The sequence below is a fragment of the Aptenodytes patagonicus genome, chromosome 12, assembly GCF_965638725.1.
Source record: "Aptenodytes patagonicus chromosome 12, bAptPat1.pri.cur, whole genome shotgun sequence".
Lineage (NCBI taxonomy): Eukaryota > Metazoa > Chordata > Aves > Sphenisciformes > Spheniscidae > Aptenodytes > Aptenodytes patagonicus.
This window is the reverse complement of record NC_134960.1, coordinates 3,568,959-3,595,828: the sequence shown is the minus strand read 5'-3', so window position 1 is coordinate 3,595,828 and position 26,870 is coordinate 3,568,959. Positions and strand designations below refer to the sequence as shown.

The following is a 26,870-nucleotide window of genomic DNA, read 5'->3' as shown; positions in this document are numbered from 1 at the left end:
GACGTCAGGAGCGGCGGCCATTACACGGTCTGGTGCGAGGGAGCGGGCGGCAGAGCTGCAGCAGCGGAGAGTGCCGCGCCGGCCGCCCGCCCGACTCGCAGCGCTCCGGGCCGCTTCCGCACCCGCCGCCCGTCCCGTCCTGCCGCGTCGCGGCCGCCGCTGCCGCCGTCGGGAGCGCGGATCGCAGGGGCCTCTGGGGTGGTGCGGCAGCAGCCGGTGAGGAGGAGGAGGGGGAGAGCGGGATGGAGGAGAAGGTCTTCACCAAGGAGCTCGACCAGTGGGTGGAGCAGCTCAACGAGTGCAAGCAGCTCTCCGAGGGGCAGGTGAAGAGCCTCTGCGAGAAGGTGAGGGGCGACGAGCGGGCGGCGGCGGGGCCGCTCCCTGCCGGCGGGTGAGGGGCTGCGGGGAGGCGGTGGGGGCAGGGGCCGGGTCGCCGCGGGGAGGCGGCGCCCGGTGGGGGAGCCCGCGGGGCCGGGGCGGCCGGTCGGCGGGAAGGCGAGTGGCCGGGGAGCCGGGGAATGGTGCTGCCGGGCGGGGGTGGTGCCTCTCCGCCGGGTAGGGGGGGGTGTCTGCGGGCGGGACGCGGGAAGAGCCGGCGGGCCGGTGCCTCTCGGGCGGCTCCGCGGGGCTGGCTGGCGCCCGACCCGCCGGCGGGGGTAGCGGGCCGGGGAGCCGGGCGAGCCGCGGCCCCTCCGCGGGCGGATCCGCGCCCCCTCTCGCTGCGCTGGGAGCCTGGCTCCGCCTCCCGCCTTTTCATCGCCTCCTAAAATGGCGCCTCTGCTGGGATTCTCGGGAGAGACCCCCGAGCGCGGCCGCCATCCCGGGGGGGGAGCCGGCCGGCGGTGCACTGGCCCCGGCCCTTCCCCGCTGCCCTTTCCCTTCCTCGGGCCCCGCTCGGCGCGACCGCCCGTGGGCGGCCTCGGCTGGGCGGGCGAGTGCCGTGCCCGCGGCCGGGTCGTGGCTGCCGGTCTGGCCGGCCGTCGTGTGCGGAGGGTCGCGCGTGAATCGAGGCGATATACTGTCATGATACGGTTAAAATTTTAAAGCAGCCCCAAAAGTGTAAGTTATTACAATGAAAATAAAAGCTTATGGTAATCAGTTGAAAATTACACGGGGTAGAGAGCTGCTGCTTGAATGTAACAGCTTTGAGTTTGGGGTTTTTTTCACGATACAAATAAGCACAGACGCATTTATAACTAACTGAAGGGTAGATTAGCTTTGGGACTTTGGTTTCTCTGAATAAGATTCTGGGTTTCATGAAATTCACAGAATAGACAGTTGAGATCCCATATAGCTAGCTATTTTTATGGTGACGGATTGAAAATGTTGAGACTTGGATGTTAGAGTATTGTGTTGATTGAGGCATTTATAGTTTAGAAAGATCTTAAAATTGGCCCAGGATAGATTGCCTTTTGGAAATTCGAGGAAAAATTTGTTCTAGTAGCATCCAGCTGCCTTTTCCAATTGGATTCTAATTCTGGATGTAACTTAATAGCTGAGCAGTTTTTTCTGTTACTGATGTTTTTATGTATTCCTACGTTTCTAGACTGAAGAAACTAATTTTTGTGGACTGTTTGGGAACTAGAAATTAAGGAATGTGGGAAGTTATTGATGTACTGGGTTCTAAAGAAGGCTGCGTACCTGCCACGAGAAGTAATTAGAATATTTTAAATTTGGCATCATGCCTTCAAATACTACAGCATGTCGTTTTGGAAGCAAATTGTTTCCAGAGGACTGTCTATGAACTTATTAAAGAACTTGCAGTGGTTTTGGCTAGATGGGTTCTTGTTTGAGTCCAAATTTTAGTTGACTAGCATTCTAGCAACTTGAAATTGTTACCATTTGATACAGTTTGTGTATTTTAAATTGTGTTGCAAACGAGTGGCAATGTCGCTGCCTGACTATTTTTCATGCGTGTCTCTAATGACAGCAGTCCCGCTTCCTCCTTGTATTGCTTTGTTGGAGAGGCGAGTATTCCACTTGCTATCACTTATAAACTGATGGTGGTACAGGGTCCTGAATACCACAGGAGCAGGTGCGTTTTGTAAGGTTGTATGGTAATGTGCAGGAGCATGAGGAATATACAAAAAGCTTTCAATTTACTGGGAGTTCTCGATAGGTGAGGAGTAGGCATACCATTAGAAATTCCTTACAGAAGATACTGTAGCCCCAGTCATCACTGTTGCGCGAGATGACATTTTCATTTTTCCCCCAGTGAAGAATGGAAATGAGCTGTATTTCTGGATAAATGCATAATGCTCATCACCAAAATAATGGTGGATAAAAGGGAAGGTTACAGAAAGTTGTGTGTTTAGCTGCTGTGTTTTGAGATGGGAGACCACAAGAATGTGTGAGAGAAGTCTACCTGAAAAATACCATTTATCAGTAACCTCTTTGCCTCAAGTTGGGTGGATATGAGCCAGCTCCAGACCAAAGGTAGTATTTCTCTGGGTAGCGTGATACTGTGCTTGAGCTGAAATTCCCTATCTCTGACTGGTTTGTGGTCAGCACTTTGCAGGGTACAGCCACATGGCTGTTTATGTTAAGGAGAGGTGATTTATTGCTGGTAAGTACAGGTGGATTTACTAGGACTTCCTGCTAGGAGTAGTTAAGTTTCTACATGGTTGCTGATGCAAGGAATTGGAAGTAGGCTCCCGAAGTCCCGAGTTTTCCATGAAGTTGTCTCTGCCCCCTCGAGTGGGAAGCCGTGTTCGTGGAAGCAGGGCGTTAGTTGAATTCTGTGCCCTCCTGCTGAGGGACAGCATTCACCTTAACACGTTTCCGTGCTTCCAGCACTGACTCTCAGAAACTTTGCTGAGTTGCGCTTCACGTTTTGATTGTCTTAAGTAGTTTCGTGGATGTAATCACACCCAAAGGTTATGTTTTTCCATAAATAGCTTAATGTGTTAAGGACAGTGTCAAACACAGCTACTGTACCAAAGGACAGATAAAGGCCCTACTAGGTATAAACTGTCATTCTTCACCATGTTGAATTGTAGCTAGGGCTAGTTTAAATAAATAAATAAAACAATCTTTGTGAGGGCTTTTCTCCCGTAACACTATTTCATTGGGTGATCTTCCTGACTGGTATTTCTTGATCTGCTGGGACTTCATGTGTGCAGACTGGTGCCTGTCTAATAAGAATAAGCCTGAGGGCTCTCTTGTATTTCAGTATTGATATCTAAAGAACATAGCAGCTATTTACAAACGTGATAATTAAGTATGGCCATTCATGCATCCCGGTTACTTTCTTAGTGCCTCGTACCTTGTGCCTGGTTACCTGGGTGATGGTGGTGGTGGTAACTGGGCAGAAATATCTTCTAAGTCTAGGAATAATTTGTAACCATGAATAATACATAATCCTTTCACAGATGATTTGAAAAAATACGAACCTCTGAGTGGCAGTTAAGTTATTCTAGGCTTAATATGTGCTGTGTATTTTATGGTACATCAATTGTGTGACCAATTGTGTGTGCTTTGCTTAAGGATTTGATAGGTTTAAGTTTTGAAGAAGCGGTCAGTCAAAATGTACACTGTATAGTCACTGTTACATATCAGCAGTGTTTGTCCTGTTAATGCTGAATTGTTTGTTGACTGTTGTCTGTGAAGAGAGGAGAAAGGAAGTCCTTTATTGCCAGGTGAGGGTTTTTCCACTGGCCATTTTGAATGAAAGGATGCTGTTTTGGAGTACCTTTTCCATACTTTGTGAGGGTAGAGGGAAATGGTCTTGTCTCCTCACTGTGGTGTATAAATGCCCTTTATCCCAGGAGATGGTGTGGTGCATTGCTCAGGAAGGTGGAATGACAGTCTAAAAATGCACGAAGGAATGAGTTGAATTTGTGAATAGTCTCTATTGGTTAATTCAGAAGGTATCTAGTGCAGGTGGAGGCAGAAGTATCAGTGTCTCCCCTGGAAATACTAGTCTGTAATTAAGTGGGTTTGAACGTGGCATCCAGTTTTTAGAAAAAGAAGACAATTTGGTCATATATGCTGTGTAGAGTGTTCAGGGTTCTCTTCCCGTGTACTTGCATTACTAGTAAAATACATCTGAATAGACAGTGCTGCTATCCAAAATCTTTTAAACTAACTGAAGGGCTGATACTGGTAAAGGCATTCAAGAAACCTTGATTCAGGTCTTGTCTTCTGCAGCTTTTGATCTGTAACAATGATCTTGGTTACATTTGCTTTTTGATTTGTCACCAGTGCTAATTTTCATAGTATAAATATGTTTCTGGGCCATACTGTTCTCTGGTATGTACCTTGTCAATGGTGTATTTTTCTATTTTTTTTCCTGTTACAGAACTTCCACCTTTGTTTAACACCAGATCTTCCAAGTTAGATTTTGTGAGGCTGATTGCAGATGAGAACTAACCAAACATGCATGTACCCACTGCAGTTGTGTGAGCTGCTTGAACTCGTTCAGCTTATGTTAAGTGTCTTAGTTCTGGGAGGGCACTGTGTTGCTGATGAAGCTTTCTTTTGGGTCAAACCCTACCCCCCACACCCCCCGCAATCAAAGTTCAGTTCCTCTAATGCAGAGGACTGACAAGTTTTGTGGATCTCACTCCTGTGGTTTAAGCTATTACTGCCCTGAGATGTCTGCCCCACTTCTTTTTCGGGCAGAGAGGGGCACATGTTCCCTTCTGCCTCGTCTGCTGTTGGGGAGTTACCTTTCTTAGCTGATTATTTTTGGCCAGAAGTGAATGTTTTAAACTGTCCCCAGCTGCATTTGCAAGGGTTTTTCCATTAGCTAGCTTTTGCATTCCCATATCTTTACATGTAACCATCACATATAACTATTCTTCAAACCAAGATGATTGTAAAAATGAATGTTCCTATCTGAACTTGCTGTAAATGAACTGAAAAACGTGCCCCAACAGAATTCCCAGCTAGTGAGAGTTTTGGTGCAGTGGGCTGTGTATTGGACAAGTTCTGTGTCCCTCCACCCCTACCCCTGGCAGAAGAAGAATGTGGGTCTGGAAGGCACAGCATTTCAGTTCCTCCTTGCTACTGCATTGGCTTCTGGATTCACTAACTCGAACTACCGCCGATGGCGGGAGGGCCCTCTTCAGTGGTTCCAGGGGCTGTGGGAGACCAGAAGATGGTTTAGGACTCCTTCGCTGCTGCTTTGTTGAACATACCCGGGGATCAAGCCATTGGTGGGTGCATATAGTTATAGCTTCCATCTCTGAAGAGTTACAGGTGTATTGTGAAAAGCTTTCGGTAACATTTTAATAACTGTGTTTTAGATTATTCTGGAACACTTCCACAAAAAAAGATCCTTTCACTCCCAGTGTTCGGGGGGGGGGGGGCGCGTTGTGATGGTTGGTAATATAAAATGGAAATTATCTCTTTACACAAAAGGCATTTGAAGCATCAGCCTTGCCAGCCTTCTCGCCTAGTCCTGATTATACTTATAACATTTTGATGTGCGTATGAGAATTTAATCTTGTATGTCCCAATTCTTGTAGCATCAGCAGCTTTCTAATTTTTTTCAATTCTAGGAAGTTCTGTAAAATTGAGTTGTGCTGGCAGATAGGTGTGGGTTTTTTTTTTTAATTACAACATTAGTTGTGATCAAATAGGAGTGAAAGATATTTTTGTGTTGTTTTAGAGGTTATTTTGGGCATAGCTTAACAGAAGTAAGCACTTGTAAGTCAGAGCAAGTTCCTACTTGAGTTTTACCAATTTAAGGCTCAGGACATGGATGAGGCTGTAGATTGATGTCCTCTTCCAAATCTACCTGTGGTGAGGCTGTTGCCTCCTCCTCAGATCTGATGACAGTGCTGCTCTGTGATTGCTCCCTAGCCATTTTCAGTTAGTCATCTGGGTTGCCTTAAACAGTGTAATAACCTAACCTGTCTGGCTGTGTCTGGCATGTGTTAAGGAGACCTTGTACAAAAGGCTGCACAAAGGGAATCAAAGGAGCAGTGATTGAATTTCCATCCTCACTTAGGGACCCTTAAACACTACACCTATATTCAGTAACACAGTTGTTGCCCTCGGTTCCTTTTCTTTAGGTAGTATGTGAAGCTGGAAGAACAGTTTATTCCTGGCTAAAGAATAAATACTGAAGCTCAATTGCTCAGTAGTCAGGTCTCCAATATTTCTGCTGGGTATATAGAAAATACCTTCCAATATAGGTGTTACATGCTTGCTAGTTGGTTTTGAAGTACTTTTCTTGAGTTTTGATACATGTGCCTACCCCATCCTCCAACTGGTATCCTGTGACCGTACCTTTAACATCACCATGCCTAGCTTTGGTTGGAGTTATTTGAGCAAGAGTTGAAAACCTTTTGAGTTTATTACATGAAGCCGGACTTCCAGATATCAGGCACAACTAGTTTGGGAATAGCTTTAGCCTATTTCTTTTTTTTAAAAACTTGAACGATACAAAATGAGTACAACTTGTTTTACAGACAGGACTGAAGACCATCTCTCTGTAAGTGGTCAGCTTCATGCATTACTACTGTTGCTGTGTTTCTTGGAACTCCCATGTAGAGAGGAAGGCATCTGGATTTCCTGACCTATTTGGCCTCCTATATTTTTTTAAAAAGATTTTTCTAGACTTTTTCTTTTAATTCAAAGTTAAAGACACTAAGATCTTTTGTATGAAGCAAAATAATGACATGGAGTTCTTTCCATGTCTTTCCTCCTCCAAGGAGGAGCCCCTTCCTATCCTCATTTTCCATCTGGTCTTGTCAACTACTGATGCTTAAATAGCGGTTCCCCTTCTCCCAAATCTGCCTCTGAGGGAAAGAGCACTCCTTTCAGTTACACTGAGTATCTAAGACTGCTAATGATTTTTCCAAACTGAAGTGTTGAGGGGACTATCAAGGCTGCGTATGGTGTCAGTCATTACTTCGTAATACAAAGGAATAGAGGGTTATTTGGCAAAAGTTTACTGCCTGCATGCTTTCTTATAGACCTTCTAGAATTTACAGGAGAAAAAGGAAGGTGGTTGTCTCATTTAATCTTACATACAGTAGTGGAATTGGGATTGATCTTTTGGTCAGCTAACATCTTGTGTTTAACTGGACCCTCTTCTGACCAAACTAAAATTGCTAAAAGAGTAAGGGAGCAGTTGTTGCTGCGTTGTGGAGCAGTGAAGAAGGGTACTTTGCTGTGTGTTGCGAAATACAAAGCTGATTGGATTTTATGCTTTTTTTGTTAGTTAATTGCCTGTTCTTGTTCACTGACAAATAGTCATTGATACATAAGCTACTAAACTTTCATTTTGTGCACTTTGAATTAAAATAAAACTTCTGAGTTCGTTAGTTGTATTTGCCCTATCCCAAGAAAATTAAGGGCTACATGTGTAGTGACCACATCATGACACGTGTTCGCAGGAGCTGCACTGTGACTCTTGGACCGGGCATGCCTTGTTTTCCTTTGCTGACTTCTAAACCTTCAGTATCACTGGTAGTGAAAGAGATTAGAAACAGAGGTATAGGTGCTAGTCACAAAACCAGAGAGAAAGCAGATTGGTTATCCTCTGTTTCAGTCCTGGGAAAAGAGTATTTTGCTGCTGTGGCTTCTTCTATGTGGATGGAAATCCTGGTTTTACTTACTTTGGAATACTAAATAATTAAATGTCTGTGGGGGGCTTTGTATTTTAATTTTGTTCCTACTTACACATTCACATTGAACTCCTTAGTGGATTCCGAAGTTCAGCATAAATCAGTTTCCCATTTGTGTCATATCTAATCTGACTGCTGTCGTACCTTCTTCACAGAAGGGTGATACTGGAGGCCTCATTTCTCTAGTTTCGTTTAAAATGTCAGACAGGGAATGAAAATACCTTTTGCTCTAGAAATGGTGAGCCCATCTTTTCTCTGAACATGTTCTCTTTCCTCTGCAAGTACAGGGTGGGGGGAAAACCCTTACATTGAAGGAAACAAATGCATTCACTCAGCAGAAGACCTGCTGACTGTAATGGGTGACTTTGCTTGGAACTGGAATCTCTTCCAGGCCATGATGTTTGGCCAGCTAAAACCAGTATTCATCCCAATTAGCTGATCATTGTGCCTTTAGTCACATCCTGTGCGTCTTGACGACAGGAAATTATGGGTGTGGTTGAAGTCTTCAAGCTCATCAAAATATCTTTATGGTAACTACAAATACCTTTTTTTTTTTTTCCCTTGGTTACTGTGGATGCTTTTCAACACACACTTCACTAGACAGCATGGTGGGTTGCACGTGTGAATTCTGGTCTGCCAAGAATGACACATTACCATCTGCAACCATGACTTTGGAGCTATGTTGTCTAATTAAAATAATGGTTGCATTTCCTTTACTGAGTTAGTGGTAATCTTTTGATAAGGGCTTTATAGCACTGGTTTGCTGCTATGCAGCAGTTTCAAGCATTGTTCTGCAATTCTACAAAGGCACAGTAATGTTTACTGCATTTTTTTCCGATGTGCCCCAGAGTTTTTCAGGGTAGATATTTGTTTTGAGCTGTCAGAGCTCCTGCTAGAATGTATGGATCTAAGAAGGGGTAGGAGTAACTGAGAAATAACTGATATGTTCTGGAAACACAAAGGAATGTGGGTAAAGATGAATTCAGAGGATTGTTCAGAAATGGACCACTTGAATTCTGTGAGGCAAGGTTGGTGATATACTCTGCTCACGAGGGAAACGCACTTGTCCGTAGAGTGAGTTGAGAGCGAGAGTGGCTGGATTATAGCCTTTATGGGACTTGACTCTGAGCCTTGATCTGTGGCATATAGGATAAAAATATATGCAGGGAACAAGGGAAATAGGAGATACCTCTGCATACGTACAACCACTGCATCTCATTAAATAAAACTGTGAAGATCTGAAAATCATGTGGTAGTAGCTTTAATGGTCACAGGTTTTTTTAATTCTTATCCCTGACTGCTCATTATAAAATGCAGAGTTTACACTTGAATCTTGCATTGTCTTAAAACAAGGAAGCTAATCGTTGTATTTTAAGAACAGTGTTTTGCATAAAAGATGTGCTTTGTAAACAAAGGCAACAAAACAGTGCTTTACTGTTCATCTGGTCATTTAGATGACGTGCAGCAGTCCAGGAATGTTTTAATTTTTAAATACTAGATTGTATTTTTATGCAATACTATTTGCTTTACAATAAAGTGAAAATGTGTTGTTTTCTTGTGTGTTTAAACCAATGTTAGTTTTATTCTTCTTGTCTTTTGGGTGTTTGGGGATTGTACAAGTTGCCTCTTTCCAGAGAAATGGCTGAGTAAGCCAGTATTTCAGGTGTCAAGTAGGAAAGCAATCCAGTCACCATGACTAAGCTGAAGTCTATTTGATATGTGCTTATTGGTTGAACTTTGAGATTGCTTTAAGTAAAATACATGACTTTCCACCTCAGCAATTGTTTTCTGTGACAGCATTTTACTTGGTGGTTCTTATGCTCTTCCTGTGCAACTGTGTCTTACAGTTACATGTTTTTTCTGCGTTAGACTTTATTGGTGCTTGGCTGTAAAATTAGCATTTATCAATTTGAAATAGCGGGTTCTTTTCAGTCATAATCTGTATCCGTTTGTACTTGGTCTTGAAATCAGAGTGTGTAGTGCTGAAAAAATAGGCTGGTAGGGTCTTATGATTGTATGTAGTATGCTGCTGACACCAAGTTTTCGCTTAAGTTTATTCATCTTTTTAAAATTGTAGAATACCATCACAAGTTAAACTTTCTGTGGTGTGGGGTACTTAGGAGAATTGAAGACATACAGATGTTCGGGGCTGTCTTAATATTAAGAACTGAAAAAAGACTGAGACATAAAAGCACTAGTAAGTGTTCAAGAAAAATCTGTTTCAGAATTGCGTAACTGTTTATCCTGGTGATAGGCAATGAAACCTGGACGTTTCAAAATAGTGATGTCAAAATACTGCAAAGGCGTTGCACTATTATCCTTCTTGGCAATAGGTCACTGGGTTTTTGAAGTACAAGGAATCAGGTGTGTGCGTCTCTCTTCCCTAGTTCTCCCTCGTCAGGTGGTTTGACCAAGGAGTACTCCGTCTTGTGTTGAAAGCCGCTGAAATGCTCTGCTGCTTCCTCTCTGTGGGGAAGTGTAAGAGAGCCGCTGGTGGGAAGCCCGGCGTGTTGGGGGGGAGGATGGATGGGGATGGACGGGGAGGGAGTTGCATGATGTGGCTGAGCAAGTGGCGTCATCGTGGATCTTGAGGAAAGGTTCAATAAAGAGGGAGTGGAACCAGATGAGGTTGCACAGAGCAATGTGTGGTCCAGTACAAAGTCAGGGTCACAGATACTTCCGTAATATTAGCGATAGCTTAACTTCTGTGAAACTTGAATTGTGAAATTGTAATATTACATGTACTGTTGTCTTACCAACTTGTGTTTTTGTTACGTTCCAGTATATTAAAACAATTTTTGCTTTACCCTTTTATAGGAATTAATTTAATGTGGAGATTTGGGGTATGGTTGATGGACTACTTGTTGGTGGCTTGTTTTCAGGGTGTTATTTTTTTTCCCACTTTCAGCTCTGCTGAAGCTCTTTTGTAGAGGCAAGTATACTGCTTAAGCACTTCAGTATATGCCACCGTTAATGCTATGGGACATGGTAAGACTGTAAATGGGCTAAGCGGTTCATGAGGCGGTATTTCATGAAGCTTGTTTCAGAATGTGGAAATACTGAAATCCCTGCACCAGCATTCCTTCATTGCGGGATTTAAATAGAGATTGCTGTTTTGCAAGTTGACCTGGAACAGTCTTTTTCAATCAGAGTAGCTGTCTGACTTATCTACGTGTTTGGTCGTATGCATATCTGATCTAATACTTCAAGAACTGAGGAAGCAACAACTCCATTGCTGAGAACTATGCCATTTTAATCTTGGTCAGCATAAACGTTGCATACCTTTGATGAAAAATGAATGCTGCATTCTTTGTGCAGTGCTTCCAGTGTGTTAAGAAAATAAGGCAATAGAAAACATTATAAATTAAAGAGTAGGTTTTTTGTATTGAAGTGCTATACGTATCTGCAATGTTCTCTGTCAAAAGGAGAATTAAGATGGCTAATGCTTCTGAATGTAACTGGATTGGAAGAGGCTAAGGCTGTTAAAACACCTTCAAAACATCCGGTGTCACTGCATTAAAATGAACTTAAGTCAGGCTATCTTAAAATAAATCTACACTTATAGCATCTACCACAAGCCAGCAATGACCTATCTTTAGTACTAGGCACAGCATGAGTGGAAACTGTCATATGAGATTGACTTTTAATGTAAATATGTCTGCAGAGTGATTTAACTCTGTTGCTCATGCTGTAATATCTAAAGCTCTGTGCCGTGCAGGGTGCTTAACCATGATTGCATTTTTGCATTTCTTTCCAGTGTTGAATGAAATGTTGAATTTCATGCATCTCCATCATTAAACTATGTGTTGCTGGCACTTTTGTTGTTTGAAGCGGTGACCGTGGTGGTGAGCCTGGACAATATGCCGGAACAGTGAGACCACTTTTGGGGGTGAGGGTGTCAGTCACTGTCCAGCTAATGGCTTCATGAATAGGGTGGAAAATTGGACACAGCAATATGTTTCTTAATAGCTTGGCTCATGTCAATACCCAGTATTTAATATACTGTTTAGCTTGTAACTTTAAATATTTCTTTCCTAACCTTTTAAAATCTAATGCTCTTCAGATTATGTCTTTTTTCTAGTTTCTCAAAATACTTCTTTGCTTAGCAGGAAGCCCCCCCCAAATGAGTATGCTGCTCTAGTTGTCAGGTTGGGTTTGATAAAGTTAAGAAGAGTGACCCTGAAATGAATGTGGTGTTGCTCTTCCATCTGTCTCTTATTGGTGTATGCTTCAGAATATTTTGGATTCAGCATGGCCTGTGCATAGGTGGTATTTGGTGCTGTTTCTGCAAGTCTTGTAGACATCTTGGATTATAAAATTGAATGTAGTTTTTATATATTCTCTTGTCATTCTGGTAATGAGGTTAAAAAAAGGGATCCTTTTTGAGTAGGAACACTGGCGCTTGAAAGGCGTGGAAATCTTTGTAGATGGTAACTTGTAAACTTGTGACTGTTTATATTTCTAATACCCTCTTGATTGAGAAAATTATTGTGGCGTGTGTTTGGTGATGTCTAAGAACAAACTAACAACTGGCAGTGTGATGGTACTACTAAGGAGTTCTTGTATTATTTCAAAATTAACCTTTCTGATGCTATATTTAGCTTGTGCTTCTTCATATGAATTGCCTTTGAGACAAAGACAATTTTTATGTACAGAATTTTGTGGGAAGAAATGGTGACAACAAAGATGTTTCCCTACTTTGGTTTATAAAGACACAATTCAGTGTTACTGGTGTGTACTTAAACACAAAACTTGTTCAGAAAGCTTGTGCAGGTAAACCACCTGCTCTGCAACTGCTGGTACCACTGGATGTTAGTTATGTTCTCACTTCTGCTTCGTGTAGGACTCTCTGCCTTTGCACTCAAAGACGTATGTGTAGTTGGGTGGCAAACTGTCTTCTGAAGCAGGACATCTGAAGTACAGAACTCTGGGAGCTTTTGCTAGCCAATACGGCTGTGTTCACCTCCCCAAGGGAGAGTCTCGATTTGGGCTGTGTCTGAGTTCAGGCTTTGGGACAGTTGGAGATAAGACATGGACGTGATTTTAGATTTAATTTTTCCAAATACTTACGAACTTCTTCAGTTCTAGCAGTGATGATCATTGTTTTATGCTTCATGGAACTATTTTTGTAGAAAGTCTGAGGTGTTTTTTCTTTTTTCCTACACTGGAAGTTAATTCTAAAATACCCTCCTTGAGGAGGGAAAAAACCACCAAAACAAAATTCTGCTACTAATACAGGGTTGCATAAAGCAAAATTTAGTTTTAAGTAAAGATAAATTCTTACCCCAAGTGCTTCAGACAAGGAAGGGACAAGAGTTGATAAAGAGGGCAGGTAGTAGAGAGCTGGAAGTGGTAGAGCATACTTTGAATAAAATGACTGTTCATAGACAAACTCACAATTTCTGTGCTTTTTGTTTTATAGGCTAAAGAAATTTTGACAAAAGAATCTAACGTACAAGAAGTGCGATGTCCAGTCACAGTCTGTGGAGATGTCCACGGACAATTTCACGACCTCATGGAACTTTTCAGAATTGGAGGCAAATCACCAGACACAAACTATTTGTTTATGGGGGACTATGTTGACAGAGGCTATTATTCAGTCGAAACAGTCACGTTGCTTGTAGCTCTTAAGGTAACTTTTCTTCTTGGCTGTACAATTCTGTATAAAACGTATATAATTACTATCCTGACTACACTTAACATCTGTCATGATTTGCACTACATTGGTATAATAGGTACAAAAACTGAAATGTTGGCTGTCTTAGTTTTCTATGATACTTCTGGGAAAAAAAAAAAAAAATTAAGTTCAGGTGCCAGCCTGAACTTTTCTAAAAGGAGTGCTGTATTTATTTTTTACTTGCCTGAGTAGCAACCTTTAAGAATTTTCATGGAGAGATCAGCTTAATGCACAGGTATAGTGAAGTCCGCTAGTAACAATGAATAAAATTTGTAATTAATCTCAAAAGTATTTGACAGCTGAAGATTTGAATGAGTTATCCCTTCTTTTCTCAAAGGTTATAATTGAATCTTCGTCTTAAAAAGGGTTTGGTTTTTATTGCTTTATTGATCTATGACGGGGGGTGAGGGGTGCAAATTCTGTTTTTTGGGAAGACATACGTATTTTGATGCCTCTGAAGTAAACTGTTATGTTTAGGTCCGTTACCGTGAACGTATCACAATTCTTCGAGGGAACCATGAAAGCAGGCAAATCACACAAGTATATGGTTTCTATGATGAATGTTTAAGAAAATACGGAAATGCAAATGTTTGGAAATACTTTACAGACCTTTTTGATTACCTGCCTCTAACTGCCTTGGTGGATGGCCAGGTATGTTGAAATTTTACAAAGTTAAATGTTAGTTGTAAAGGGAGCTATTAATACTGTATTCTATCAGCTCTCAGCTTTAATGGAATCTCTTGCAGATTTTCTCCTAATCATTTATACTAAACAACTGTAATTGCACTGATACGATTAATGTAAACGAATGAGATAAACTTCATATATCTAACTCTTCCAGATTTTCTGTCTACATGGTGGCCTCTCTCCATCGATAGATACACTGGATCACATCAGAGCACTTGATCGCTTGCAGGAAGTTCCCCATGAGGTACTGAAAAATAATGTTCTAAACTCGTGGGATTCATGATTCAGCATATATTGGGTGGTTGAATACACAGGCCAAAAATGAAATTCAAAACAACTTAGGCAGGCACTTTCATGTTGCTTCCTGTTCTAGTTTTTTGAAGGAAAAGTAAGGGGGTTGTTCTTGCCTAAAGAAACAAACACATTTTAGTGTGCCTAGAATCTCAATGGGTACCACTTAATGATCTCAGAGGTGAGAACGACTATGAAAATTCTTCATTCAGATTAACTTCTTGATAGTATTTCAGGTGTTAACTGCACCAGCTGTTGTAGTTGATATGCTTTTTTTTTTTTAAAGTCTTAAAGGGATGCTGCAACAAGTTGTGCAGGGGTGGGGTGTGTGTAGGCTTTTTGTGGGGTCTCCGCTTCTGAAACATCTTCTACATCTCTTACAGGGTCCAATGTGTGACTTGCTATGGTCAGATCCAGATGATCGTGGTGGCTGGGGAATTTCTCCTCGAGGTGCAGGTTATACATTTGGACAGGATATTTCAGAAACCTTTAACCATGCTAATGGCCTTACGTTGGTTTCGAGAGCTCATCAGTTGGTAATGGAGGTAAGCAGGCTAGCCTGTGCGTTTAAACTCTTGATTGCGTAGTTGGTGCATTAATACTGTACGCTGTGTGTCAGAGATGTGCATGTGCTGCTGTGACAACTGATGATCCAGCTGAGGGTCTTCCAGAAACTCTGTTTTGACAGTATTCATGTGCTACTAGAGGAGTTTCTCAGTTTGACAGTGGAGTAACCTTTATTTTGGCCTTTTTTCTGAAAATTTACAGTAACGTCCCAAAACAGACTTTAGTAGTAGATGTGGTATTGCATTTCTGTGTAGATAAAAAGGTTCTTAAACGTAAATGCCAAGTCCTTTGATAAGAAAATGCACACAAATATGTGTGCCTTGGAAAAAAAGATGTATTTTTCCTTTTTACCTTGGATGTGTGTGTTTTGTTCTTAGTCTCTAGTTATCCCTGGCAGTTAAGGTCTTTAAATGTATGTCTGGATTCTGGTTTTGGTGATCGCAGCTAAAGATTCAGAACAGATTGTATACTTCAGAATTGCTGTTTTAATTTTTTTACGCTAATGCAATGGAGATTTCTTGCTGGTTTTTTTTTAATATGTTTAGCTTGTGCTTGCTAGTAACAAGCAACATAGGAAGGCCAAAATTCCTTTTTGCCCTTTTTGTCTCGAGAAGACAAATAAAGATACAGCCTTAATCTCCTTTAAAATGACACTACAAATGCCACTTAGGGTTTTGTGCGTTAAAAATTCAGTTTAGTAGTCAGATGGTTATATGGGGTGCAACAAATGAACTTGGCTGTCACTTTTTTTTCTTCTCCAGGGGTACAACTGGTGCCATGATCGGAATGTAGTAACAATTTTCAGTGCTCCAAATTATTGTTACCGTTGTGGCAACCAGGCTGCAATTATGGAACTTGATGATACTCTAAAATACTCCTTGTAAGTATGTTTAAAAATGATATTTACATTGCCCATGATTTTAAGATAGTTGCTGTAGCAAGATGCCACTTAATTATTGTGTTAAGGTATGGTTTTTCCCTATAGGCTTTTTGGGAGGTGAAGTGAATGTGGAATTGTTGGGTTAGTCGCATCTGAAGTCTTGCAGTCAGATATCTGGAACGGTTGTTGTTGACATCTTGTCTGTCAGATTAAAGCGAGACTCCTCGCTTTTGTTTTGTATAACTGGAGTTTAATGAAATACTATAGAGGTATGTGATTTGAGAGTAGGAGTACTCTGTCACGTCTGAGGTAATGCCCTCCTTATCAGTCTAGGGCAAGAGACTTTGGAACCTTCGAATTCTTCAGGTGTTAGGATGTCGGCTTTTTTAATGAGGTTTCTAACTTACTACCTCAGCAGCAACTTTACTAGTAAACGAGGCAAAAGCATCGTGTAAACTGCCCCCTTTGACAAGTACTGGAGACTTGAACTTTCTAAACGTACACTAATGTGTGACCAATTTACGACTCTTAAAGCTAAGATTCATTTCTCTCCAGTCCATAGTAGTAATCATAAGAGGAGTTTAGAACACAGGGATTATAAATACGTACTAAAAGGAGGAGTGGAAGAAGTCGAACACTTGTTCTAGAAAACTTTAACTGGTTGAAAAAACTTGAAAAGACTTACCTGTGTGAAGACCACTGCTGCTGTAATTCAGATATAAAACATACCTGAATGTAAACTGAACTCTTGCGGTTTCATTAATACCTGTGCTTTTCAGTTTGCAGTTTGATCCAGCACCGCGTAGAGGTGAACCGCATGTTACTCGTCGCACCCCAGACTACTTCCTGTAAAGAGATTTTAGACCTGTACAGTATTGCCATGAACCATATGTTGACCTAAAGAAAATGGGAAGAGCAACAGTAACTCCAAAGTGTCAGAAAATATTTAACATGCAAACTTGTTTTCACATGGACCAAAAGACGTGCCATATTCAAATACAAAGCCTCTTGTCGTCAACAACTGTGACCACTTTAGAATGAACCAGTTCATTGCATGCTGAAGCAACATTGTTGGTCAAGAAACCAGTTTCTGGCATAGCGCTATTTGTAGTTACTTTTGCTTTCTCTGAGAGACTGCAAATAATAAGATGTAGACATTAACACCTCGTGAATACATTTAACTTTCCATTTAGCTATAGCTTTATTCAGCATGACTGTAGATAAGGGTAGCAGCAAACAATCATTGAAGCTTAAAGAACATTTTTAAAATAAGTACCAAGGCCTCATATTTGTTCTGAAACTGTTTGTTTGTTTTATTTTCAGGGAATACTGTTTAATTTAATTGTATTGATTTTTTTTTTTGTCTGCACTCAGTTCCCTTTTCCACTCTTTGCCCTACCATATTGTCCCTTGTAATTGTCCAAGGATAGTGAATTACTTTGAACAGAACTGTTTTTTTCTGTAAAACAATGTTACTGCAGGACAGAGCTGCAGTGTTTTTCATAATAAACTTGTGAACTAAGTATGGAAAAATGTCAAATCCTAATTGCATCTCAGGTCAGCTGTGGTTTAATAAACTAACATGTAGCTGGATGGGTTTTACAAACTTGCATAGAAATTTCCACCTTAAAAAACTAGAACTGAGGTGATTGGAGTGTGCTGGAAAACTCTGACCTTTTGAATTCTGTCCCAGGGAGGTGTCTGGTCATTGATGTCATGCAGCTCAGAACGCGGCTCGCTTATTACTGACATGTTGCTCGCTCTCCCTCTCGGTGCTCTACTGAAATATTCAAAAATGGAAGAATATAGGATAACTTAATTGATTGAGTGTGGCTTTTTTCAAGTGTAAATCTAAGTTTGAGTCATTTACAATGTAGGTGCTAATACTTAAAATCATTTTCTGAAAAACTAAGAATAAAACCAGTTTTCTAAATATTAAAGGAAATAACTTGAAATTTAGTACTACGTGTATTGCCCAAGCTTCCCTTCTGAAAAATAGCAGTGTGTGTCTTATGTTAACTTCTCTTAAAGTATTTCCTTTCTACTAATTCGTTTCAGAATTTGAATCCTGATTTGATTATTTTGTTCAAAACAGAAATTCAGGTTTTATGCCGCCTTAAGGCTTGTGCCTGAAACTTAATAGACCCATCTTAAAAAGACGTACCTGGCTGTTGTTTTCATAGAGGACTCTTAATACTCATATTGTTTAAGAGACTTTAAATTCCTTGGGCACAATGTAGACTCTGCAACAACATAGAGGAATTTTTTTTTTTTACACTGTTTCTAAGGGAGAGTGCAGAAATTTTGCAAACGTCCAACTTACCTGGAGGCCTGGTCCTAGACACACTTTTTGGGGCTTTCTTGCTTTTCTGCTGGAAGACTGCTGAGTTCCTGAACTTGCAAAGAAGGCGCTGCCTTTCACCAAGCATTACTTCATCCCTTTTCGGAAAGGCTCGAGTGGTTGCTTTTTTCTCCAGCAAAGATTCAGACTTGTCCCGTAGGTTGGGTTCCAGATGGTTCTTCTGCAGTTGGATCTCTTAGAGGAAGAAGTGCATACTAAAAATAAGTGCATCTGAAGTGTCTTTTTTTAGTATATCGGGAACTTTTGCTTTGATCACTATTAAAAAAAAAAAAATCCTTTGCTGTAGAGAGTAGTTTGCTTTAAATTCCTTCTTGCTTGCCGTTCTCTGTAAATGTTTTTGTAGGTAGAACTTTGTGCCTTAATTGACACCATTCCTTCAAGACTAATGACTTTGCCCTATTTTCTGTCGTCCCTGTTATTTTAATTGGCGTGACTCATCTCCTGCTCTGGGGGGGAGCAGTCAGTTCACTCTTGAGTTTCTGTACGCGAATGCAAGCAGTTGTTAGTAGAGTCAATGGAAAATGTTGAAAGTCACTCCCGTTTTTGCACTTTCCCCCGTAATTCTGCTGTGAATGGCCCTTTGACGATTTCATTGGGAATTATCACGTTGTGAATGAAAAAAACGTTCCTCTGATGGGGATCGGCCACCAGCAGTACTGACCAGCTAAAAGCATGTTTGGAAGATTCAAGAGGAGACAGAAAACTCCAAGTAGAAGTAATTACTGTCTGATTTATTGGTAGCTGATTGATTAAAGTTCACCTCAGCAAAACTTCCTTCACTTCAAGCTGTGATGACGCTGGCTGCAGAGAAATGAGCGTAATTAGGATTTGTACTTGGTCTGGAGATCCGCCTTGGCGTTTCCTTCTTCACTACAAACACTGGTAAATTCCAGGAAATGTGAAATAGGAGTAGCTGGAACTCCTGTACTGTGGTAGTCCAATAATAATTTTTTAAGCAGGATCATTAAACCCAGTGGTTAGTGAGGAGGGCTAACGTTGGGATTTGACTTGTCAGAAGGCAGTCATGAATGAAACTTGATGCTTTTCTATGAACCGCTCCAAGAACTTCCCCTTTTTTCTTGTGTTTTCTCAGAATTTGGATAGGGTCAGTAGAATGCTGCTGTTGTTGGACAGTTGGGGGAGGGGGTTGAGCTTTCCACATTGCATTTTACCCGAGCCGCACTTACTGATATCCCATTGGCCATTTATCTGAATTCGTGTATCGGACTGAAGTAAACACCCTTCAGTGGTGGAGGCCTGCCCTTCTGCGCTGAGGGGTCACTAGGTCAAAAACAAGAGACAAAAATCACACTCCTACACAGGAAAACATTCAGTAACATTGTTTTTGAAAGGAAAAATGAGACAGATTTGAAGTTTGTAGATTTGCCAGGTTTTTTTTCCCCTTCACGCTCTCGCTACACCTTTCCTCTGCCTGTTCCGATCCGATGTTCTGTTCCCTCCTCCCACGGCCCCCTCTGCCCATCGCCTCCTGGCCGGCAATCCCCCATCTTCTCCGGAGCCCCCGACAACGGGGCTGGCCGCTGCAGCGGCCCCTGCTCCGCCGGTGACTGACGGGGAGTGCTGTGTGCGTAGATGGACATTTTCTCCGAGGTAAATCAGCGCCTGTGTTTGTCGCCTCGCGTCAGATTGTTTCCAGCTGCTGACATTTGCACACACGTTCAGCCTCCCTGCTTCGACGGCTCGGGCGGCGTTGCCTATTTCAGATCTTCTGACAATACCCTGGAAGGATACCTGGCGCACGGGCAAGCGAAGACACAGAGATCCGGTTACCCTGTTCTTCCCCCTGTGTCTGGATGATAACAGGGTAGATGCCGCCTTGGGAAAAAGGCGGTGAGTGCACATACTGCTGCCGAAAGCTTTGACATTTCATCTGCCTGTGTATTTCAGCCTGGTTAGTATCAAAAGTCCATCTGGAAATGTTAGCGGAGAAAAGATTTCTGAGAGTTACTGCTACCTCCTAATCCCTGCTTCCACGTTCCGTGTGAGGGGATTTTTTTTCCCTTTTTTATAGTAGTAAACACTGAAAGTCAGTTTCATAAAATGTGTGTAAAGAACCTGGCACAAAGTCTTTGCTCTGGCAATTTAGAAATTCAGCCTGAATCTTAAAGGATTTCCTCATGTACAATACAAAACCAAAACTTACGCAAGAGCTGGGTTTATTTTGGGCCTTTTTTCATAGGGCAACAAACACACCCCTCTGTTTTTCCCCTCCCACCCCTTCATTTGCTCAGTAATTCTGGAGCGCAGTTCCTGCTGTTGGAGGAGCTGTGACCTACGGAGCAGGAGGGGGCTGAAGGGTAAATGCACTTGTTCATTCTGGAAAAATGGTCCATAAGAAGAGGCGGGTGTGATCAAATGACAATTTTGAATTTCAAATTAAATGCTCCAAATTCAATTAATTGAAGGTGTGGCTCCCCTCTCACCACTTCCTTATGCATCTGTCACACACTCGTTTATCACTTACTCTTTAATTGCTTCTTTTTTCCCTCTGTATGCTGAGCGCTCCTGGAAACTCAAGATGTGTTTTAGGGGTTTTTGCACAGGTTAAAGGAATGTTTTCTGAAGTCTCGTAGAATGCCTAGGGTGCCTTCTGCATGCTACAGCGATCGCTACGCGGAGTATTCGTTCTCTGCGAGTTCCAGGAGAAGGTGGGAAACAGGTAAAGCGTTAATAGAAATCTTTCAGTACCCGTGAACGCACTGAAAAAGCCCTGCAGAGTAAGCATTCATGAGTCAGCCCGCTGTGGTTTTTCAAAAAGTTATTTTGGTGCTCTAATTCATTTGGCTGTGCTCCTTTTGGATGAGAATAAAGGCAAGCTGCTCTCTTGAGCAAGGGACCGGAGTTCTTTGGCACGTATACAGGAAAAAAAGGCTGAAACAACACTTTTGGTTTTAAATTAAGCAGTGCTGCATGTTTTAGCCTTTTAAAACCTGTGCTGTGGCTTAAAAGCTTTATTCTTTAAGATGGGTTGAACTACAGCTCCTGATCTCTTAATTACTCTACGGTGAACAAAACTGCTTTTGGATGAAGATTAAACCGATTTCTGCTAGTGTATAAAACATTAGTCACTAATAGTACTGAAATATTACATATACATAATTAGCCAACATATAAACCCAGGTTGGACATAACAGCTTTTAGAATAGGAGGGTGCCGTAGCACTGGAACAGGTTAACTAGTGAGGCTACGGAATATCTCGTCTTGGAAGTTTTCAGGGCTGGGCTAGGAAAAGCCACAGCTGAGCCGGCACCGGTGCGAGTGCTGCTTCAGGGGGGAGAGCGAGGTCCCTTCCAGCCGATGTTTCTGTGTTTAAAACAGCATCTTACCGGGTTGTGGTACACGAGACTCAGGATCGGTGGTTATCCTGTTGGCTCGCTCATCAAACTGCCGTGAAGCTGTCAAGACTTCGGTTGTGGTTTGCAAAACATCAGCTAGGAATAAATGGGGGGTGTAGGGGTTCCAGTAGCTTCAAACCAGCATCGGTTCGTTTCTGCTGACCCTGCCGATGGCTGCGTCGTGCCGGACTACGCTGCCCTGGGACTGGTGATGGAAGAGGAGCAGCACGGTCGGGGTGAGCATCCTGGATGAAAACTTGTGGGCAGGCGCTTCTGATGAGAAGCATTTTGCAGATGCTTGTATCATTGTATAGGGCTGTATAAATCACACTAAACCTTTGCTATTTGGTCCTCTTGTTGACTTCCGTATACATCTTCCTCATCAGATTTCCCCCAAACACAACTGGGTTTTTTGGAGGGGTTGGGTTTTTTTTTTTAATTTTCATTAAATACATAAACTGTTTTCTGGATTATGCATTTAAAAACAAAAGTGCTGAACCATCAACGAGGAGTGTACTGTTTAAACTGATAATTGCACGATTGATCGGGCTGAAAGGCTTTAGCCTGGCTCCCAACTGCCTTTATTTTTCAGGAGTTTGAAAAAACATCCACCACCACCCCGCCTAATCATAAATCTTGCTGTGAAAACCCCTTCTTTATCATAGCAGTCAGTGCAAGAGTGGTCAGTGACCACTGCTCTCTTCTGCCTCCCTATTTTATAAAGGAAGAGGGGAGGCCCTGGAGGAGCCTTGTCTGAGAGGATCCTACGATGTTCATTCCACGCTTGACCCGCTTTGCAGGCACCTTTTCTCCTTTTCCACCGCCGCGTTTGTCCTCGGGGAAGAGGAACACAGCCCGCTGCCGCTGCAGCGGGGACCCCTGCCCAGGAGAGGGGGGGCCGCGGCCCCGTGGGAGCCTGTTCTCCTTTCTTCCCCCTCTCAGAGAAAGGCTGGTGATGGGTTCCGTGTTGTGCCTGTTCGTGAGTTTATCTAGCTTTAGCTCAGCCATCTCAAAATGGCACTGGACTGTTCCTTTTTCTCTGCAATCTCTTTTTAAAATGCTTTGAATTAGGCTGACTTCTGAAACACGCTATATTTATTCCCATGGACTTTGAAACCTCAAAGCAACTGTACTCTTTTATCATCTGTGGTGTCAGAGCCAGCCCAGAATCTGCTTTTTGGACTTTGAACAGCTCCAGGGTTGGAGACCGGTGCTGCGCAACCCTGTAAAGCCAACCTAGTTCACTTACTCTCACGCTTGGTTACCAAGGATATTCATAATTTTATAGTTGCCACTTAAAGTAGTTCTTAAGACCATTTAAAGCGAGTCTACCCTTTTCGTTCAGCTCGCGGAATAAATGCGAGCCCACCTCTTGGGGGACGAGCCCTACGGACCGCTCCCCCCACCCCTGCCCCGGCGCCTCCCGTCCCTCGGAGCGAGCCCCGGCGCCACCGCGTGGCTGCGTCCCGCGTGTCCCCCGCCGTGGCCGCTGCGCCGTGACCCGGCGGGGCCGGGGAGCTGCTCGCCTGTCGCCCCGGCTCGGATGCACGCGTTTTTGCACCGCTCTCTGTAATTTGGCAGCCGAAACAGGCTGGAGGTGGGTGACTCTCACCCGGCAGCATCTTCCTCAGTACGAACGCAGCCACCGTATCTACGGGACCCGAGCTTGGCTCCTTCTGAGCGGTCCAAGTGGTTTCAAAGGATGCTGGGGCACAAACGGTACAAAAATCGGTCTGTTTAAGTATGTGGAGGTGGAGTGAGGATGAGGTTAGGAAGTAGATACTGCAAATATGCTTGAGGTAGCGTCGTGGTTTAACTCCAGCTGGCAACTGAGCCCCACCCAGCCGCTCGCTCGCTCGCTCCCCCCCGGTGGGATGGGGGAGAGAATCGGAAGGGTAAAAGTGAGAAAACCCGTGGGTTGAGATAAAGACAGTTTAATAGGGAAAGCAAAAGCCGCGCACGCAAGCAAAGCAAAACCAGGAATTCATTCACTCCTTCCCACCGGCAGGCGGGTGTTCAGCCATCCCCAGGAAAGCAGGGCTCCATCACGCCTAACGGGGACTTGGGAAGACAAACGCCATCGCTCCGAACGTCCCCCCCTTCCTCCTTCTTCCCCCAGCTTTACATGCTGAGCATGACGTCATACGGTGTGGGATATCCCTTGGGTCAGTTGGGGTCAGCTGTCCCGGCTGTGTCCCCTCCCAACTCCTTGTGCCCCCCCAGCCTGCTCGCTGGTGGGGTGGGGCGAGAAGCAGAAAAGGCCTTGACTGTGTGTCAGCACTGCTCAGCAATAGCTAAAACATCCCTGTGTTATCAGCGCTGTTTCCAGCACAAATCCAAAACACAGCCCCACACTAGCTACTATGGAGAAAATTAACTCTACCCCAGCCAAACCCAGCACACGTTGATAGACTGATAAAACTCAATAACCAAATTCTGTCAAGCAGACACCAACTGTTTTTTTTTCTTTATCAGCTTCTGTTTGTTCCTCTAATAACACTCATATTCCCCTTACATAACCACAGGGATCCAAGATAGTTTAAAAGACTAAAGATGGGGGGGGGGAGATTAAAAATAGAAACACACCTACCTGTGCTGGGTTTGGCTGGGGTAGAGTTAATTTTCTCCATAGTAGCTAGTGTGGGGCTGTGTTTTGGATTTGTGCTGGAAACAGCGCTGATAACACAGGGATGTTTTAGCTATTGCTGAGCAGTGCTGACACACAGTCAAGGCCTTTTCTGCTTCTCGCCCCACCCCACCAGCGAGCAGGCTGGGGGGGCACAAGGAGTTGGGAGGGGACACAGCCGGGACAGCTGACCCCAACTGACCCAAGGGACATCCCACACCGTATGACGTCATGCTCAGCATGTAAAGCTGGGAGAAGAAGAAGGAAGGGGGGGGACGTTCGGAGCGATGGCGTTTGTCTTCCCAAGTCCCCGTTAGGCGTGATGGAGCCCTGCTTTCCTGGGGATGGCTGAACACCCGCCTGCCAGTGGGAAGGAGTGAATGAATTCCTTGTTTTGCTTTGCTTGCGTGTGCGGCTTTTGCTTTCCCTATTAAACTGTCTTTATCTCAACCCACGGGTTTTCTCACTTTTACCCTTCCGATTCTCTCCCCCATCCCACCGGGGGGGAGCGAGCGAGCAGCTGGGTGGGGCTCAGTTGCCAGCTGGGGTTAAGCCATGACACAGTGTTAATCAGATTCTCACCCAACCGGCGGGGTCTGCTACCCACCATCTTGCGTTGTTGGGGTACAACTTGGATGAAAAGTGACACCTTCTCAAGGATGCTCCTGTAATACAAGTTTTGATGAAGTGGAAACGCAATAATTAGCTTTTTCCAGAGTTGTACCAAGAACAAGAATTTTCCTCTTCTGCTGTGTTGTTGCAAGATTGCTTGAAACAACAGTGGCACAGGCCTTTGAGCTCTGCAACGTCTTTCTACCATCTATCTCACATGAATAATTCTGATGTTTTCTGTTTTTACACCGATCCAGCCAGTTCTAATTTTTTTCCCTTGTTGATGTGGCTGTTTGTTTTAAAATATGTTCCCCATCTTTTGCATTCCTGAAAAAAAGGCGGATTTTTGCTGCGAGTCTCATCCTCCCCTACTGAATGTAGATTCAGTTCTCGTTCAGATTCGATGGTCACACCTCGCTTTCCAGCAAATCATACCTGTCTCTCTCTGCTAGAGCAGCCGTGCTCTCGGGACCCTTGAGTCCAGCCCTTGCCGGCCCCCCACCCCTGCGGTTCAGGGAATCCAGGCTGAGTTCTGTGAAGTTTCCCAGCTTGTTGATGGAGCAAAGCGGAGATCTCTCAAGCCTGGTTCTCACTAGGTTTTGACAACCCCACGTCACGCTTGTGGTATTGAAAACCACTCAATCGCTGCGTTATCACCATAGTCTCTAAATCACCACCAGCAGCAACATCCCCAGTTTCTCTGTAAAAGTGGAGAATGTGAGGTGTTTTGAGGGGCGGGGGGCACCGTAATTTTTGCCTGAGAGAAACAGCCAGGAAGAGAATCCAAGGTTGTGGAGCAGATGCAGTGCTGTGTCCGGGAGGCTGCTCTCTAACGTTCAGCGTGGTAAAATCCCCTTCCCCCTGCGGCTGCATCGCTGCTCAGCTGGCTTCGCCCGCAGCCCAGTGGTGCTGCAAGTATGTAGGTCAGAGCTCTTCTGGATTACGTTAAATTACGCTTGCACTGATCTTGGTTGCTCCAATCTTTTCAGGTATTTGCTTTAGCGTTCAGCTTCCCCCTTCCTCCTCTGGGTTCTCAGTGGTGAAAGGCCCTTAATTGTAGTTTTTCTGTGGCTGATACACGGTGCCATTATCTTTACAGCTCAGGGTGGCAATGCTTAGGTTTAGGATTATTTGCATTGCAATGATTACCCATGTGCGTAACAATTGAAATTGGGACACCCATTTTTTTTGAAAAATCTTGTTCTTTGCCTTGCAGCTTTAGTGAAGGGTGGGTCTTTTGTGTTATTAATACTGACTTACTCGCAGGACTTTGCTATCAATGCTGCAGCAGCTGCTTTTTCACGACAGATAACAGAAAGCATCTGGACTAGCTGGGGAGGTTCATTGTACGATATGTAGGGCACAGTGGGAGGTGGCCGTCCTGTGATTACAGAATATCTGTGACAGCCGTCTGCCGCTTTTTTTGGGTGTGGGGTGTTTTTGTTGTTTTAACTTTCCCAGACTTCTAATTCGACAGCTAAATTCAAAGTCTGCTGTGGACCGAATTTTCTCCTTCAGAAAGCTGTAGAGAGCTGTATCGAGTATAAAGCTCATCAATAGTATCCCTTTGAATTAAAATTCATACACAGATCATAATTAAGGATGGAACTTAGCTTTCTGCCTGTCCCTAGGTTTTATTAGATTTGTCTTGTGCAGAGAGCAAACCCCATCCCCCTCTGCTGAGCCTGATTTGCAGTCTGAGAGCTTGTGCTCGCTGACCATGAGCCAAATCAGAAACCTTGGTCTTTGGCAACACCGGGAAAGGGGATTTAGGATTTGCAGATATGTTTTCCACAGGCCACCTTCTGTCATTGTCTGATCCTCTAAACCAAGGAGTTTTAATATAAATTAAAAGAAGAACATTTAAGGAAAATAAAGGCAGCGTTGTTCCTTTTTTTTAGTGCAGTGAATGTGGTTCTCAGCATTGGAATACAAGATGGAGCGATTGAGGAGGAAAGAGGCAAATGTGGTGATGGTACAATCAAAAGGTCACATTAGGAATAGTTTGGAGGCTTCACACATCTATATATGTGAGAGAGAGAGAGAGAGATTAAAAATATGATAATTAGGTCCTAATGAATGGTTAACAAACAGCTTATCTGGTCACTAATACCAGGATCTTTGAGGAACCTCTGTTAGTGTCGAAGTCTGCTGTATAAGCATCACCTGACACCTTCGGATGCTCACTCAGCTGTCATGAAGAGTCCCACTGAAGCACACGTTACAGAAGCG

At 43.4% G+C, this 26,870-nt stretch overlaps 1 protein-coding gene across 1 annotated transcript; it reads left to right on the top strand.

Moving 5' to 3' along the window:
- Positions 1-27: 27 nt before the first annotated feature.
- On the top strand, positions 28-17,205 carry PPP2CA (protein phosphatase 2 catalytic subunit alpha). The gene is made up of 7 exons (XM_076349669.1): positions 28-344; positions 13,003-13,212; positions 13,735-13,908; positions 14,099-14,188; positions 14,619-14,780; positions 15,564-15,682; positions 16,462-17,205. The coding sequence occupies exons 1-7, from the start codon at positions 243-245 to the stop codon at positions 16,532-16,534; spliced, it is 930 nt and encodes a 309-aa protein (XP_076205784.1). The 5' UTR covers positions 28-242; the 3' UTR covers positions 16,535-17,205.
- Positions 17,206-26,870: the final 9,665 nt, after the last annotated feature.

What these genes read in the sequence shown, in the direction of transcription:
- PPP2CA (XM_076349669.1), top strand. Translation starts at nt 243, where the DNA reads ATGGAGGAGAAGGTCTTCACCAAGGAGCTCGACCAGTGGGTGGAGCAG. An exon ending in TGAAGAGCCTCTGCGAGAAG is followed by an intron (nt 345 to 13,002) that starts GTGAGGGGCGAC and finishes TTTGTTTTATAG; the next exon opens with GCTAAAGAAATTTTGACAAA. An exon ending in CGTTGCTTGTAGCTCTTAAG is followed by an intron (nt 13,213 to 13,734) that starts GTAACTTTTCTT and finishes TGTTATGTTTAG; the next exon opens with GTCCGTTACCGTGAACGTAT.